This window comes from Pygoscelis adeliae, unplaced genomic scaffold (assembly GCF_000699105.1).
Source record: "Pygoscelis adeliae isolate BGI_AS28 unplaced genomic scaffold, ASM69910v1 Scaffold155, whole genome shotgun sequence".
In the NCBI taxonomy this organism is placed as follows: domain Eukaryota; kingdom Metazoa; phylum Chordata; class Aves; order Sphenisciformes; family Spheniscidae; genus Pygoscelis; species Pygoscelis adeliae.
The window spans coordinates 5,283,351-5,299,435 of record NW_008824932.1 but is presented as its reverse complement, the minus strand read 5'-3'; the positions used below and the strand labels follow the sequence as shown (position 1 = coordinate 5,299,435).

Sequence of the window (16,085 nt, the reverse complement as noted above, 5' to 3'; positions counted from 1 at the left end):
CTTGCTGTAAATCTCCATCTGAACACGCATGCCTCACAGCTTGTCATCACCTGGGATTAAGAGGCAATAATGGCACTGAAAGGCGATAAGTCAAATCAGGCCTCAGCTCTCGCTTCCTTTCCTTGCTTCTGTAAGCAGAAGATTCAGGAGCGGTGGAGTCACGACAGAAGTCAATCCCTCTTAGCTCTCTGTGTCTGCTACCCAGACTGTCCCAACGAGGCACTGGCATAATGGCCTTGTTTGCTCTGTTCCTACATAGCAACTAGAAAAATTTGCTGACTACCTGAGCAGGGGACAAAGAGCTAACGCTATCCTGAGATGAACTTTTCCCCAGCGTGCCGCCCAGGGAAAAATGTTTGCAAAATAAATATATAGTAACTAACGGTATGTCTTTCTGACAAAACAGAACCAGAGTCGTAGCACAGGTAGGATTACCTAAGGAGACTTTAGGCAGCAAAGGTAAAAACTGTAGTGAGGGAGTGAAGGGAGGGACTTAAACACAGCTGATTACTTGAGGACTAGACAAGCAGGGACTCCGATGGTACAGCAGACTGAGCTGAAGTCCATGCCACGAAATCTTGACTGTTAAGCAGAAATGCAACTCTTTTTCAAGTTCAGGGAAATGGGCAACTAGTGTATACTTTCAGAAGGAAAATTTTTAGACTGCTGGGGCAAAATTCTTGCCCTGATATTTTTTAGCATTCAAAGAGTGCACACAGCCTCTAAGCCATGAAAGGCCGGCTTCAAAGAATCTGCATACGCACCATAGAGAGTTCAAAAATATCTACACTGGGAAGAAAAATTAAATGCTGAGACGTTCATCCAGGATCTGCAGCAATTTTTATCTCTGGATGAGATAATCAGCTTTTACATACAGAGATCAAAAGTATTGGTGTTATCAGCCTGCAAAGATAACTTGTACATCAGTTGTTCCCTGTGCATTTTTGCTTATGTCAGGGGTGGCAGAAAGTTAAGCTACTATGAACCTCACTATCAGTCAATATTCAAAAGCCTTTGAAAGGCCGCGATGTACACTTATCTAGAGTGCTGGAGACAACTGTGTTGGGCGGTATGAAGCAAAATGAATACCATTACAATGAAGAGCTTCCTTTTGAGAACCTTGGGTTCTTCCTGCCAACACAGGTTCTGAAAATCTCTCTTTTCTTGAGCCAAAGTACCATCCTAAGAAGGATAACAAGAAGAAAGTGTTTCTGACTCAAACGCACTCTCGCTTGCAGAGAAGAGTGGGTTTTAGGCTTCCTGATTTAAAGTTGTATCATGACCCACTTGTTCTGAAGTAGGTCAGTCTGTGGTATGCTGAACTAAATCAGAAAGGCCAGCCCAAGAGTAGTCTGAGTTAAGGGAAAGATGTAGAAAGCCACTTCCTATTTCTGTTATGCTAGTAATGGGTGCAGTGAATTTTTACCAAGGGGAGTTTTTGCATGCTGTCCTTTCTCATAATTGTCAGGTCTGTTAGATGCAGAAGGACTGTGTTCTGATATTTCCTTGTTTCTGCTTGGTGAATTAAACGGGTTTAGGTAATTTTTTTCAAGGTTGTTTTATTCTGGCCTAGATAACCTGCTTCCTCTTGCCCAAACAGACACCGCTATACACATACACTTCTCTGTGTGTTGTTAGAGCTCCTTCTCACTTCTGCTCTGTTCTTTCCAATGCTAATCATGACACCACAGCCATGAAAGATGTTAAAACTATATTACTTGTATAAGGAACATGATCTTCTGGGAGTCTGCTGTTCACTAGGTAAGAGCTGTTCTGGGAGAAAGAGCTGACAGTGTGTTATAGAACAGGCAAAGTGCTCTCTTTCCCAAAGATTGTTTTTCATCTTTGCATGGCTGTTTTCATCAATTTAAAGTTATCTCATCTCGAATGAAAAAAATAAAAATAAAAAATTACTAGTTGCTATTTACCCAGAAAGTGTCTCACCTACAAGTTCTGTTGACACGAACAGATGCGTGTGTTGTTTACCTACTGAGATAGTAACAAGTACCAGAAAGGAACAGTAGTTCCCTTCTTCGCTCTTTTCTTCCATTTCTGACAAACTGCTTACATATCCCATGCAGTCAGGCAAATTCCATACATTCTTACTTGTTTCAGTCAAATTTTCACTTCGCTGAAAAAAAGTTTTTCCTTGCTGCCCACTTTTTAAGGGAGAGCCTTTCCTCTTAACTTTGCCAAGCTGATGGGTAGACCTGACAACAAAAAAACCTCAATGCAAAAAAAAAAAAACCCAGTAAAATATATTTATCTTACCCTCTCTGAGAAGAACTCAGAAATGCCTTTAATCTTTCTTTCCACGGTCCAGACTGTAGGGGGCTGAAGACCTTTTGGTTAAGGTATCTGTATCATCCAGTCGAGACGGCAAAGCTGACGGTATCAGGTAATTACGCAAGTGTTCTGCGGTCAGATGGTCTGAGCTGCAAGGTGAAAGCCAGTGAGCTATCCGGATGCACCGAGTGAGGAAAATAGAGGCGCGCTTCTCCTACATATACCTAACACACAGTTGAGTCAAACCGCTTTGAGTCAGGAGGAAGCAAAAAGCTCCTGACGAGTAACAGGATTTCTAGTAAGTCTACAATAGAACTGAAGATGATAAGTAGTGAAAGCCCCTTTGTTTTAGAAAACACAGGTTCATTAAAGTGAAAGTGTGTTCATCTCACCATTGTTTTCAATGAAAAAGTCAAAATAACTCATTCGGGCTTTTATATTTCATTTTTATAATGCCAAAATTCATTAAGCATTTCACATAAACCACCGCGTTTTCTACATATCTACAATGTGCCTTCACTAAGTGTGGTAGTCCTATTGCATTGTCTCCATGTTTCTTGTTTTCTAAGTTTCTTTACCATCATTTTGTGTACTTCATATGGATGTGCAAAACAATATATATGTGTATCATCCATTCATTGTAATTAGCATTAATACGGCACTACCCACTTTCAAATTCATAAAACATTTTTGCCTACTCTCATACCAATTTGGAGGATGCTGTAGAGTGAGCAGCTCTTTGAGATTTGCAGTATTTCAGATATCTTTCAGATTTGCATTGTCTCTGAAAGACATTTTGACCATTTATTCCTAGTCATAACAATATGAAACATTCAGATGCCCACCGGAACACATAATCGTATTTTTCAACCAGCTCTAGTAAATGTACATTTGAAAAAAGAAATCACTGTAGTAAAGCATATAGCTAAAATACTATTATTTTTCAGAGATGCAGGACAAACTTTTGCATGAACGTTTTGATTTGTATTCTGTAAGTACAGCTATATAACAGAGCTTATTCATACGTGAGATACTGCCACCTTTGAGTGAACAGTTGACGTCACCAAACTGACCACTCACTCTACAGCGCTGATGTATCTGCCACATTAAATCTATCATTCTCAGATGCCCATTTGCCTACTTTGTAAGTTTATAGTGTTCTCGCTAGCTTTGTGCCTGACCAGTGACGCTGCAAGGATATTAAACTACTAGTTCAATCTTGACTCTGTAATTGACAATTTCACTGCAAATTTGACCACTTACTTGAACCCGTCTCCACCGACACAACTCTCATTAGATGGCTTGACCGCTCAGTGCATAGCACCTTGCTATCCGCTCCCCCCCAGGTATGAATCTGTAGCTTCTTACAGCTTTGTAATGTTTCTCTACCCTCGGTATCTAATGATGCTGTCTACTGTCACCTCAATATTTGTTGTATGAATTCTTGGTACAGAGTTTATGCCCTTGCAAGCCATGTTCCTTCAAGAACAATCGATGTTTTGATTAAATTTTATCATCCAGAAGATACAGGAGGAGTCTAGTACAATTTTGTTGTACTAGACCATCCTACACGTAAAATTTTTGCCTACACATAATTGTTTTGCCTTGGCTTACGGGCACACGGCCAGAGGAGAAGACAGTTACAATTTGCATCACAAACGTACCTAAAGTTTGACTCAGAAATAAGAAATACTTTGTGCTCTGTTTCGTACACTTTGGTACATGCCTTCACTAATCATGGTACCCCAACTGCACTATCTCGGTGTTTATTGTTTCCCAAGTTGCTTTATCCTGTAGCTAGCTATTAAATGGATCCCGTCATTCAGGCTTTCTCACCAGGGAGCCCAAGTGCTGGGCCACACTGTTCCTGTTTCCAGAAGCTGGTTTGTCTCTCTCCCTCATTCTTACCAAGAGCACGTCTTACAAAGTGAGGTATTCTTCACAGGCTGAGAAACCCCCAACTAACAGAAGAGCGTGTCTGATATCTTATTACAACTATCTATGTGTGTCTTCTCACTCACCGTGGCACAGGAAACAGTTAATGTTAGCCCTTGAGCAAGCTTCTCTGAAGCCTGCGGGCCATTACATCCATCTCCGGCAGTAAAGAAGTGAAGGAGAAAAAAAAAAACACCTATAAACCAAACAGATAGACAGAACATGCACATCTTCAGCCTCAGCTGGAACAGCAATTTTTTTCACTGAAAAAGTGGCTCAAGGTCATAATTTCTGACAACTGAAAGTAGCGTTCTGTCGTGGTTTAACCAACCATTATACAATTCTGTATATGGACACAACCTTTCACACTGCAAGAAACATGGCAATAACCTTCCTTTTAAATTTCATTACTACAGCTGCTACTCAAAAACACGAGTCGGATATCAAAACATCATACAACTAGCTTAGGTATGAAAAGCTGTTGAGATGTTCATCTTTTGTTTTCCAAGGCTTTCTCTGTAGTTTTGAGGTCTAGGAAAAAAAAAATCACTGTGAAGCTTAGATTTTTAGGTAAATCCAGATACTCCGGGAGACTGAGTATTGTGAAAACATAGTATGCTGGAATGCATTGGATCCAAAGGGCGTACAAACAGATTTAACCAAGAGGTTAGGTTTGTAAATTAATTCCTAATATATGTAGGAATTAATGATATATTTAATGAACCTTAGTGATTGCATCTCACATGTTCCTTGGACACTTCTCCAATAATAAGAATATTAACAATTGGGAAGGAACCAAATTTAACAGAACCTTGAGATACAGACTTTTTTTCCACGGAATAGATACCCGTGCAAAGTCAACTTACATCAGTCGCCTCTTCTGAGGGTCGGGTAGCTCTTTCTCCTTGGATTTTCATATCCCTTTGCTGGCACTGTTAGTCTAGGAAAATCGGCCACGTGCACTCCCTCTTTTCCTCACTTTTGTATGTGCAGCTGTGTGGCCGTGACGGTAGATAAAATCCCTGTAGTATAGGATGTGCATTGTAAGTGTATCCAGCACAATTCCGTATATGGACACAACATAGAGCATATCTGGTTTTTCAGGGGATCTCAAGACTATCAATTGTCTCCTTGATACAAAGAGAATGTAAAAAAAAATATTAATAGAGTTTTCAATTGAAAGTTAGGAAGTAGCAAAATTTCAGGAACACGGAAATGTAGATGCAGATGCTTACAAATAAAACTGCTACTTTATTTTGGGGGTATAACTGAAGTCATATAAGCAAAGCTATAGAAATGCTGTTGCGCTTTTAATAATAATAATAATAATAATAATAATATTTTAGTCTCTATTTTCCGTGACATATTTGCTTTTTAAGCATACAGTATTCTAAATTTCATCTGATGCTTTTACATTAAATATGTATTTTGGATTGCATAATCTTTGAATAATGCTATAAATTCAAGGAATTGAAAAGACCATTAAAAAAGTGCCTGGCTTTATTTACGGTAGCAGCCACATGAGCAATACGCTATGCTTAATATATAACAGCAGCCACAGCACCGTATCTATTGTATATTGTATTTAAATGTTCTAACGCCAGCAACTCTTGGTGAGCTTTGACTGGAAGCTATCTGCAATTGATAATGCAGAAGGAACAAACACAGCAATTTAAAACCCATTAACAGAGTTAGGACTGCAACACCGGGCAGTTAAGGCTGACACCTCCCAGAACAGAGCAACCACAAGCTCATAGGAACATCGGTCATAGTTTTCCATTTATGTACAGTCACACAGCTACAATTGCTTAGTAAACTTAGCATACACAATGCGCTGGTTTTAGTCTGAAGGCTGAAAACTTCTTTCATGATTCGTATTTTGGCAAAGCATGTTGCCTGTAGCCTGGTATTTGGAGTAAGACTGCCAAGGCGTAACGCAGCTGAGCTCAGCATGCAGGCAGCTTGTTACAATTGACCATCTGTATTGTTCTGATGTTTATCCAGCTGGGTGTATGCCATTAAAATCAAGTGACAGTGTCATAAGCCTAAAGCCCTTCTTGGTTCACGAATTCCCCGATTCACTTCTCAACAAAACCACAGCTGAACGATGCATTCCAGTTCATCAGGAGTGAAGTTCAGCTACACGTGGGCTTGTTGTTACTGGTAACTGAAAATAACTGACCAATTGTCAGCACTCCCGTCAAAGAGCTAAAAGTGCCCTTGTCACTATGCACGCCCAGTAATGCCTGGTTTTCAGATATACCTGAAAACATGCGTACCACAGGCTAAGAAGGGCCTTCACCCATTTGTCTCTTGGATTTGCACATGCTTTACAACCCCCCCGCTTTGTGTGGAAGGTGGAAAAACCAAGAGATGAGGAACAAAAAACAGTCTTCAGCTGATAGTTCAGAGCTACCATCAACTGAACAGTAATTCAACAAATAACTTGTTAGTGCTTGCCCAGCAGACGAGGTGTGGCAGGTTTTATATTTTAACAGCAAAATTTAATCAGCAGAAGGTTTGCTATTCCTTTCAAAAATCACTGTCCATCCAATGCTAAGTTAGTTTTTTGCTTTGTGCTGGAGTGGGAGAAAAAAATATTAAGAAATGAGTAAATCCAATTGTGATTCCATATATGAAGAGAAAGTTTTCTCTCAAAGATCCCAAGCTAATGAAATGCTGCAATGTCCTGACTGGGAATGGTGCGAGATTGCTTTAGGGAAAAAAAAGCAATTAAAAAAGAAGCAAAAATAAAAATAAACTGACCCCCTCCCCAACAAAACAAACAAACAAACGAACAAAAACCCACAGAAAGAATATGCACAAATAGGATTCAATAATAATACTCCAGCAGGCACAGGAATCACTGAGGACTGGTCTCAATACAGCGAGAGCAGGAGACTTTGGAACTGAAGTATGAAGTTGTGCTGAGACTTTGAAGGGAAAGCTCTCACAGCCATTATCCAGATGATATCCAAGCTGTAACAGAAAGCCTCATTGGCACTTTGCAAGAAAAAATAATTTGTTTTTTAAAAAAATATATAAATGGAAGGGAAAAAGTCCCCAAATGACCATCTAATACTGCATCTCAAATTATTCGACAAAACTGCACGTGCTGAGTTAGGAGCTGAGGACCAAAGATATAGAGGAAAAAGAAACTTACCTACACAAATGCAGAACAGCCCCACCAAAGTAATCAGGATTCAGGTTTTCCGAGAAATGGTCATGATTTTCAGAGCTATCAGAACTTTTAACTGGCCACTTAATGTTACTTATAAAAATGTGCCTGTGATCTGACGATTTTGGAGATACAGCACTCGCTTATAATACCTATTTTGTATCCTCAGGAATGCATGGAGGGACATGCTATTTTTACATGGAATTTCCTACCAGTAACATAACAAACTTATCAACATAGAAACCAATTTTTACTATCTTTTTTTTTCCTTCAGTGAGGTTGGTTATAAAAAAACCATTCAACCAGAATAAGAGGAACAAAAACAATCCCACGAGTCATAGCTCTGTGGATGAAGCGTCTGGGTTTTTGTGGCAACAGAGCCGTGGCTGACAAGCGGAAGGATGAGTTACAGAAGCAATACAAAACTTTTAACAGGCCCGACCTGGGAGCACAAAGAGTCACCCACAGAATTTCACACATCACTTTATTATTTTGCTCCCCTGCTTTGAATTCGCTAGCTTGGACTCTGTTTTTCTCCACCAAGTTCATATACAGCTCTGGTTACTAGCGACCCCACCAATGCCTACCTATTCCCAAGGTAGCCTTGGGGAACCTCACCTTCGCTTTTAACACGAATCCATTCATTGTGTCCGTACCGTTTTGTTGGTGACTGATTTTGCCTGCGAGCAATTTGAGCCCAAACAGGAGCCCGCACTAGTGCTAGCAGGTATGAATCATAGTATGAGGCAGAGCTCTGCAGTTTTGCCCAGAAGTTAGGGGAATCCCCAGGGAACATGCTGCATCATTCCTCCTCCCTGGGAGGCTGATAGCTTTGTACATGATATCCTTAATACCAGAGGCATGGAATCCACCTGCTGGAAATTAAAGCCAATTAATCTTGCTCCTTCAGAGCTTCACCCTCAGAGAATTGCCAATTCCCAGATTTGCAGAGCCACAAGCAGATTGCTTAAGTTCTAGCAAGTTTTGAAACCAGAAAATAACAGCCTTACACTCACGAACACCATTTAAAAAACCCAAGGTTCCTCAGCTCCTCTCTGAAGGACACCAAAAATGCTTTACATTTAGGTTTAAATTAAATTAAAATTAATGCTTCTATCTCTATGACTAACGGGTACCAAAAGCCAAGGGGTAGATTTATCTGCAAGACTCTGGTGCTGACAATGAGAGGACTACACCTACACAGCCTACTTGGTCACATCCCTGAAGTCCGTGTGGGCCGTGTAATAGTACCTGAAAAGCTGAGCTGCCTTCCCCGTTCAACCTGCACCCATGTCCTACCTACTCCATGAAGTCCCATTACTTTTATCAGGCACCATTTGTACTGCAGTAGTGTCTGCAGACCTCCACCAAGAGATCCTGCATCAGGAAAACCTTGTTACGCTAGAAGTCATAGGATACTATAGGAAACGCATAAAGGGGAGGAAAGCACTGCAAATTTCTCCTCTAGACGTAGCCCTTTAAGTTGAGAGCAGACTGTGTTATCATAATTGTAATCCTTCTCGGTGGACGAGCTAGGAGCTTGCCCTGTAACAATATGTGTAAGGTTTCTCCTGAATAAATCGAGAAACTGGTAAAAGAAATTCTCTCAGGCCTCATTAAGGTGAAATTCAGCTAAGAACAGGTCTTCATGTTAAGCAAAAGTTTCATATATAGCAGCTGTCTGGGGGGACAGGAGGAAGGAATTATGTCCTATGGAGGTCATAGCTACCCATAGAGCAAACGAAGTGAGCAGGGTGGAAGGTGGCTTTAACGGGTGTGAATACACTTGCGTAATTGTTTCAGCTGGAGGAGGCTCATAAGCAAAGGAATTCATCTCAAGGGGAAGTCACCTTTTTCAATTAAAAAAATAAACATCACACAGAGAGTGCAGATTTTAACTTTTTTTTTTAAAACTCCAATTTCCATTTTTTCCACAAGCAGACTTTTTTTGACAATAGTTCAAGGAGTATTATAATGCTAACTACAGTTAAAAGGAAACATTTTGGCACAAGACAATGCCAAAGAAGTAACAAAATAAACAGAATAAATAACCCGCTTTACACATGCTGAACAAAACAAAAATAACATGCTATAAACTTAATAAAATTCATACTCTGTACAACAGCTTAAGGTAGTCCTTACTAAATAGTACTCTTACGTCCTATTAGTAACATACACATGTAAGTAAAAATACAAACTTTAACAAAATGCTTAGTTCAAGCAAAACAGCGATGCAATATGAATCAACTCAAGAAGTTCAACGGTTCCAAAGAAGCCAGAGATAGTGGTGAGTAAGCACACAACAGTGTACAAGGTGATGATCTCAACCGGGAGGTTGAACCTGGTGGTTCTTCAGCCACGTCTGTGTTTAATTCCTTGCTGGAAACCATATCACATTGACATCTTCTTGAGCTTCTGGCTGTTAAAAGAATGAGAGGACACACATAAACAATGACCTCAGCCACAGGTCAACTATAGGTTTCTCTCTCCAAGATAGAGCACCTCCTGAGAATAGCTCAGGTAGAAAAAGGGCCATGTGACATGACTGTCCCCGAGAAGGCTCTAAAAAGGAATAGCCATGTCTGACAGGAGATGGAAAGAGAAATGTGTTCAACATTGCCATCAGAAGTGGCATTCAGGAGATGTAAGAAACGGGCTTTCATACATGCTTTGTTTTCATCAGCCTAGTAGTAGTTAGATTTTTAGATTCCTACCTCAGGAAAAGAAGATGCTTCTTCACCCAGCCTTCCTTAGGATTCACACAGGCGTTCAGCCCACCGTAGGTGTGGAAACTGGAAAAGAAATAATGATAAAGAGATCAGTAAATCATTAGAAATCCCTGCTAGTAAATACTGTGAAGATGCATTTGATCAAAAACATGCATCATAGTTACTCTATGTAATAAACAATAACAACTGCTTTTGTAAATGCCAGTTAGATACGGGATGCTCCACAACCCCTCAAATACTGTATGAACAAAAAGAAACACCTAGTGAAATTTAAATGTAATAGCTGCTTCAGTCTCGGGGGTCATTTTTTGCACCATAAAGTTGTGTTCCATTTACTGGAACTATTGAGACAAAGAACTTTGCTGGATGCCAGAAATAATTTGTGAGACTAAGGAGAATAGTTGCTGTCAAGCTAAGATGACAGATCAACATTTAGGAGGGCTAAATTCTTGTGGAAAAAAAATTCCGATCTCTGTGAATTGAGAAATCTCTTTGCGCTTTTGTGTCTGTTAACAGGTTTTGGCAAGGGAACACCCTGTGTTGGCTAGAGTGGCCCTCAGCTGGAGAGGAAGCATGTCTTTGTTTGCACAGCTGATTCCTAAACAGTCAGATTTATTATTTATGTTGTACGGCTGTCCTATGAGTTAGTAGTCCCTATCAACTAGAGGTTGTGTATTTTGTTTACGGGTATTATGCACAATTTATTCAGTTAATTTAACATTTTGAAAAAGCAAGAAAAATCACGCTTATAATGTTCAAATCATTGTTTCTGCCCAAACAGACATCCTAAGGTTAATACATGTCAGAAAAACCAGAGGATCTTCTGAAAAGTAACTTACATGATCGCATGGATATCGCAGACTTCACTGGAGAGCTGTTCAGTATAACCCTTTAGGGCCCACCGAGGCAGACGCACTTTGGTGTAAGACAGGCAGCAATCCTGGTTGCTTTGTGCTGGTACGAAGGAAAATGACAAAGTAAATAAAACCCGTTCGGACCACGCTGCCATGCTGCCTAGGGTACTCGCTGTTCAGCCCCCTGACTATCCAGATTGCCATTGACAGGAGAGGAGGATTAGGCAGCATACTTTGCTGAAACAATTCCCTTCCACCTCACTCTCGTCCTGCTGCCAGCTGCGAGCATGCACACCCCGGCATGGCTGGCGTGCTGCAGAGCGGCACCGAAAACCGCTTCCTGGGGCCGAACGCCCGAGCTCACTCACCTTCGGAGGTGCCGCACAGGAGCAGCGCCAGGAGCCCCAACAGGGAAACCAGGACCAAGCTCTTGCTGCTAAAGCCGGCCATTTCCACTCCACGCAGCTGCTGTGCTCCAGTGGGTGCTCGGCTGCTGCCTGTTTGCCCTGCCAGCCTTGCTGCACCACCACCTGCTTATAAAGGGGTGGCAGGAGCCGCGGGAATTCACACGCGGGCGGGTTCCACTGTCATCAGCGGGTTTCCCCATGGCAAATTCCATCATGCCCGATTCGGCCGCAGCACACCTTCCTGGTGCTATAATCAGAGATAACAGCATGCTGGGGATTTTTTTTTTTTTTTCTTTTAAAGTAGGTTAGAAGATTCAGCCAAAAAGAAAAGGAAATAAAAGGCTGTGAGGTAATGGTTCTGTGGGTGAAGCATGTGTATTTTTAGGGGTAGGAGTGTGGGTTGTGAAATGAGGAAAGTCAAATGTAGGTAACTCTCGATGTTACCTACAGAAACTGCGTATCTGCTGTGCTCTAGTTTAATAAGCCCAACTTGGGGGCAGAGGGAGGTGGGCCTAACTCAGCCAGATTCATTTCGGTATGGCATGCTCACAGAAGCTGGGTAACTATCTGCAAAGATACCAAAGCGCTACATTAATATTTACTGGTTGGCCAACACAGTAATATCAGGCTTTCCAGATCACTGCTTTCTGAGTTCTAGATTGTAGTATTGGTGGGGACATGTGAGCAACGTTGAGTATTCATGGAAATGGGTTTCTTTAGAGTTTCTTGTACCGTATATTCACTGCCATCACTTTCTGCCAGTTTGTTACACATCTGAACTATTTCATCTGAAACAGTTAGGTTAAAAGCAACTTGAAACGGGGTCTATATTTTCTACTGAATCTGTACTGTCCAGAGTGCATCAATGCTGCTTCATAAACAATAGCTGTATCGTTAACTTCCCCATGCCAAACTGTACTTGAGTATTGTGACTCCTGAACATTCAACTAAAACACACACAATCTTAAAACTGTCCCACATGGCTCGGGAGAAACCCCCGGAGAGAGGCTCTGTCATCACCGCAGGTACACTGTTTGAGCTGCTACTGCTGTTACTTTCCAGTGCCGTTTAGTGACCTGTGTGAAATGAATGTGATGGCTGCAGGCCACGTCCCGGTCAGCTAGCATACACAGGAGCTGCTACCAGCTCAAGGTGGTTATACAGTAACCTGAGCTTTAAGGGCTTCTCTTAAGGTAGGGCTCAGGGGTACGGTCGTAGTCAGTTCATAATTACGTACCTTCTATTCTTCACAGACTGCCAGTACCTCTCACGAAGGATGCGTTCCTATTATTTCTCCCTAGAAATGTAAAAAATTTGAACTCTAGAACAGTTTATTATTCAGACAAATTAATTTCTCTATATAATTGCCGGAATTTAGGGAAGCTCGTATGGCTGGGGTACCTATAAGCAGCCTTGCAGCATGCATGGCGTCACATATGTTGGAGATGCTTCTCCTCAGAGCCACTGCCATTGGCCAAGGGACAGGGGAAGAGGCAGTAAAGATCCCATGCCCTGAGGTATGCTGCTTTTTGTAACTGCTTTATGGATCATAGTGAAAGGCCATAAAAATACGTAAAGACCAATGCTCTCACTATGCAGCTATTTCTGAACTGTTTTAAGGAGTATCTGTCAGCATTAAGCGGTGCTACAAAATAGCTAACTAGAACGGTAACACCTGAAAAGATGGAAGTTGACTTGATAGCTTTTTCCTTTCCATGAAGATAGGAGTAATTAAACATTAATCACTTATAACTATTTCTAGATTGACAGGTATCAAGAAGCATCAGGTTGGCAATAAGCAATTCTCTATCTTCCCCATTAGCACCACTTTTTTTTTTTTTTTTTTAAACTGGCTGTCCAGTAACAACCTGGGATCTTTTATTTACTTCTTATTTTTTAAGCAGGAGTTCACACCATCCAGTCTCTATCAAGCAACTGCCTTAAAGAAGATATGAAAATTAGGCATTGGGTTATCAACCCGCATTCCTCCACTTCCACCCTCCCCTTTCACTCTAGTGTCGATACTAGGACAGTATCCAGCTACTTTAGAAAGTGAACTCTCTAAGATTGTCAAGATAGTAACCGTGTCTTCTTATCATGGATTAGTGTCAAGAGCATCAAAAGAATTAGGCAAACAATAATTTTAAAAATTGCTAACAAAGCCTTCTACAGAAAGAGATCAGTTTGTCTCCTGTCTTGCTAATGTGCTTGTTACTCCCCAAGTTCACCTCTCCCCCATTAGTTTGGAGACTTGAGACGTAACTGATTAGGATGATTATAACGTTTATTGATTAGGCAGCACATCTTTTTAAAAAAAGCTAATACCTTAATTGGCTAATAAAAACACCACTATTATTAGCAATATTACTTCACAACTGTATCACTTCAAGTAATATTGAGTTGTAATTCTATTGCTTACTATTAGTATTGATACAGGGGTTACATTAATAGATTGGTTCAATTATTATAAAGAAAAGTGAAAAATCACTAGTAAGTGCTATTAAATTGCAATTCTGCTGCCTTACCTCCTGCACTGAGTATTAAGGTACAAGTCTATCCTTCCTTACAAGTTTATCCCTTCCTACTCCCCCCTCCTGCGCTGTCTTTCAGACATAGACCTGGTAGAGTGTCTGGTGGGTTGTCCACAGGGGTTGCCCCCAGCATCCCGGGGAGCTTGGGCCCACAGGCCAGCTTCACCACTGCCTGGAGGCAGCCACACTCCTCCTCTCAACATCCTCCCATTTCTTGCTCTCCTTCTTCATTTTATACTTTATTCCCCATTTTTCTCCTTTTCTTGTACCCACCTTTTCACCCCCCCTGCATCTTCTTTCCTCTGCCCAAACAACTCACCCCTAATTCCTTTTCCTCATTGATCCCAAATCTATTACACCCATGCCCAACTTTGGTGTTTCTTATACCATTTCCTAGGCAATTACACCTTAACTTGTGCTTACTGATACTGTTATCTAGACGGAGGTGGCCTTGCATCTCTAGTCTCCCTTCTGACTCTACAGCTCTATTTCTTCTCCATTCAGTGCTTTTTGGACAGAATCTTCTCACCTGAGCTTTGACACCCCTGCCTACTCCTAACTAAGCGCGAGCAGTTTGGATACTAGAGCAATGGCATCACCCACTTAGTGCTCACCCCATACTTCTGCCCTCAGGGAGTTTTCATCACACCTCTGGTTCCCACTAGAGACCATGGCTGGTGTTGTGCCTCGTGTCGCAGCGGGACTCTTGCTCATGGTACTCATTTTATCTCATGGTTTGTTTGATTTAGGAAATGAGGTTAAGATTTAGATTTAGGAAATGAGGTTGAGATTTAGAACAAAAGCCATCAGGAGGGCCTCAACTTCAGGAGCACTGTCCTTTTATTTGCACTTGGTGTGTACAAAGTACCTTCAGTTTATTTGCACAAAGTAGTTAAAAAAAAACAAACCAGAAAAGGTTTAATGCAAACAGCTGAAGAAAGTTGCCTGCTAGGACCTGATATGACTTATAACCATATCTTATCAGTCTTTACATTAGAAGTCCATAATGCAAAGAGAAGGCAAAAAATACAAAAACAGGGAGGTGCTTATGTGTTCAAGGGAAGTGATTATTCTCTGCAGAGGAGGGGACGGCGACTGTTGTCCACCCTGACGCAATGAGACTTTCGTCCTGGTTTCCCTTAACACCTGCGTGACCAAATGGGGCCGTATGGACTGGACAGGGGACTGCAACACAGGTGAAAGACCGGGCCGCCGGGCTCCGGGGTGGCGACCAGCACCTCAGAGTCTGCTCATGGGCCAGTTGTGGGTGGTCATTGCTGGGCCAATACATTGTGTTTAGTGTCCTAACACTGATGCAATTAGGAGGTTGCACATGGAGTGGAGGTCAGCGAGGGGACCACCAGGTCGAGGGAGGCCATTATTTCCCTGCCCTGGGGCCCGCGAGGCTGCGTGGGGAGGGCTGTGCCCAGAGTCTCCTCAGAGGGCCACAGCCGAAGCACAAGAAGCAACAGCCACAAGTAGTGAAAAGGGAAATTCTCATCAGACATAGTGAAAAACCCTCTTCGTAGTGAGGACGGTAAAGCACTGGGACAGGTTGCCCAGGAGGGGATGTGAAAGCCCAGTCTGAATACCCTTGGACATACTCAAACCTCAACTGGACATGGCTCTGCCCTGAGCATGATCTTATACTTGGGTTCCTTCCCAAGCCACGGTGAAGCTCACATTATTTTTTCTGGTTTTGTCATGTCTAACTCTCCTTTTCTTCTTTTAGTTTCCTAACTTATTTGTCTATTCTCGACTTTCCTTTGCTGTAAGTTTCTCAACTTCCCTCCCTCCTGTTTTCCCTCCTCTGATCCCCTCACAAACCCTGCTCTCCCTCCCTGTTGCTGCACTGACAGTAAGACAAAGCGCCGAAACACAGATTGACAAAAGTTTTCAGCCTCTTCTAAACCTCCCCTTCTGTTCCAGGGCCAGAGGGAACAGGCCAACCCCCTCCTGTATGTATTATAAAATATGAGACAAAGACAACCTAGATGCCAGTGCTGTAGAGCCGTTCAGTTAGAGCTGTGAAAGGAGAGGAAATGCATCAGGGAAAACTGAGCCTTTTCCAAGGTAATACTGGGAAACCAACAGTTCTGAGCAGTTTGGGGATGTTAGAGAAGAGATGGGGAGTCAGACTGCTCTCAGACGCCAGCTGCAAAGCT

At 41.8% G+C, this 16,085-nt stretch overlaps 2 protein-coding genes across 2 annotated transcripts in view; both read right to left on the bottom strand.

The window, feature by feature from the left end:
- Window positions 1-8,195, bottom strand: part of DAW1 (dynein assembly factor with WDR repeat domains 1) — a 32,236-nt gene extending 24,041 nt beyond the window's left edge. Inside the window, exon 1 of the mRNA XM_009325118.1 lies at window positions 8,018-8,195. Coding sequence (XP_009323393.1) covers window positions 8,018-8,195 — 178 coding nt within the window. The remainder of the gene's footprint in view (window positions 1-8,017) is intronic.
- A 1,595-nt stretch (window positions 8,196-9,790) lies between these two features.
- CCL20 (chemokine (C-C motif) ligand 20) lies at window positions 9,791-11,432 on the bottom strand. The gene is made up of 4 exons (XM_009325072.1): window positions 11,351-11,432; window positions 10,968-11,082; window positions 10,114-10,191; window positions 9,791-9,818 (listed from the first exon to the last, which is right to left on the bottom strand). The coding sequence occupies exons 1-4, from the start codon at window positions 11,430-11,432 to the stop codon at window positions 9,791-9,793; spliced, it is 303 nt and encodes a 100-aa protein (XP_009323347.1).
- Between the last annotated feature and the right edge of the window lie 4,653 nt (window positions 11,433-16,085).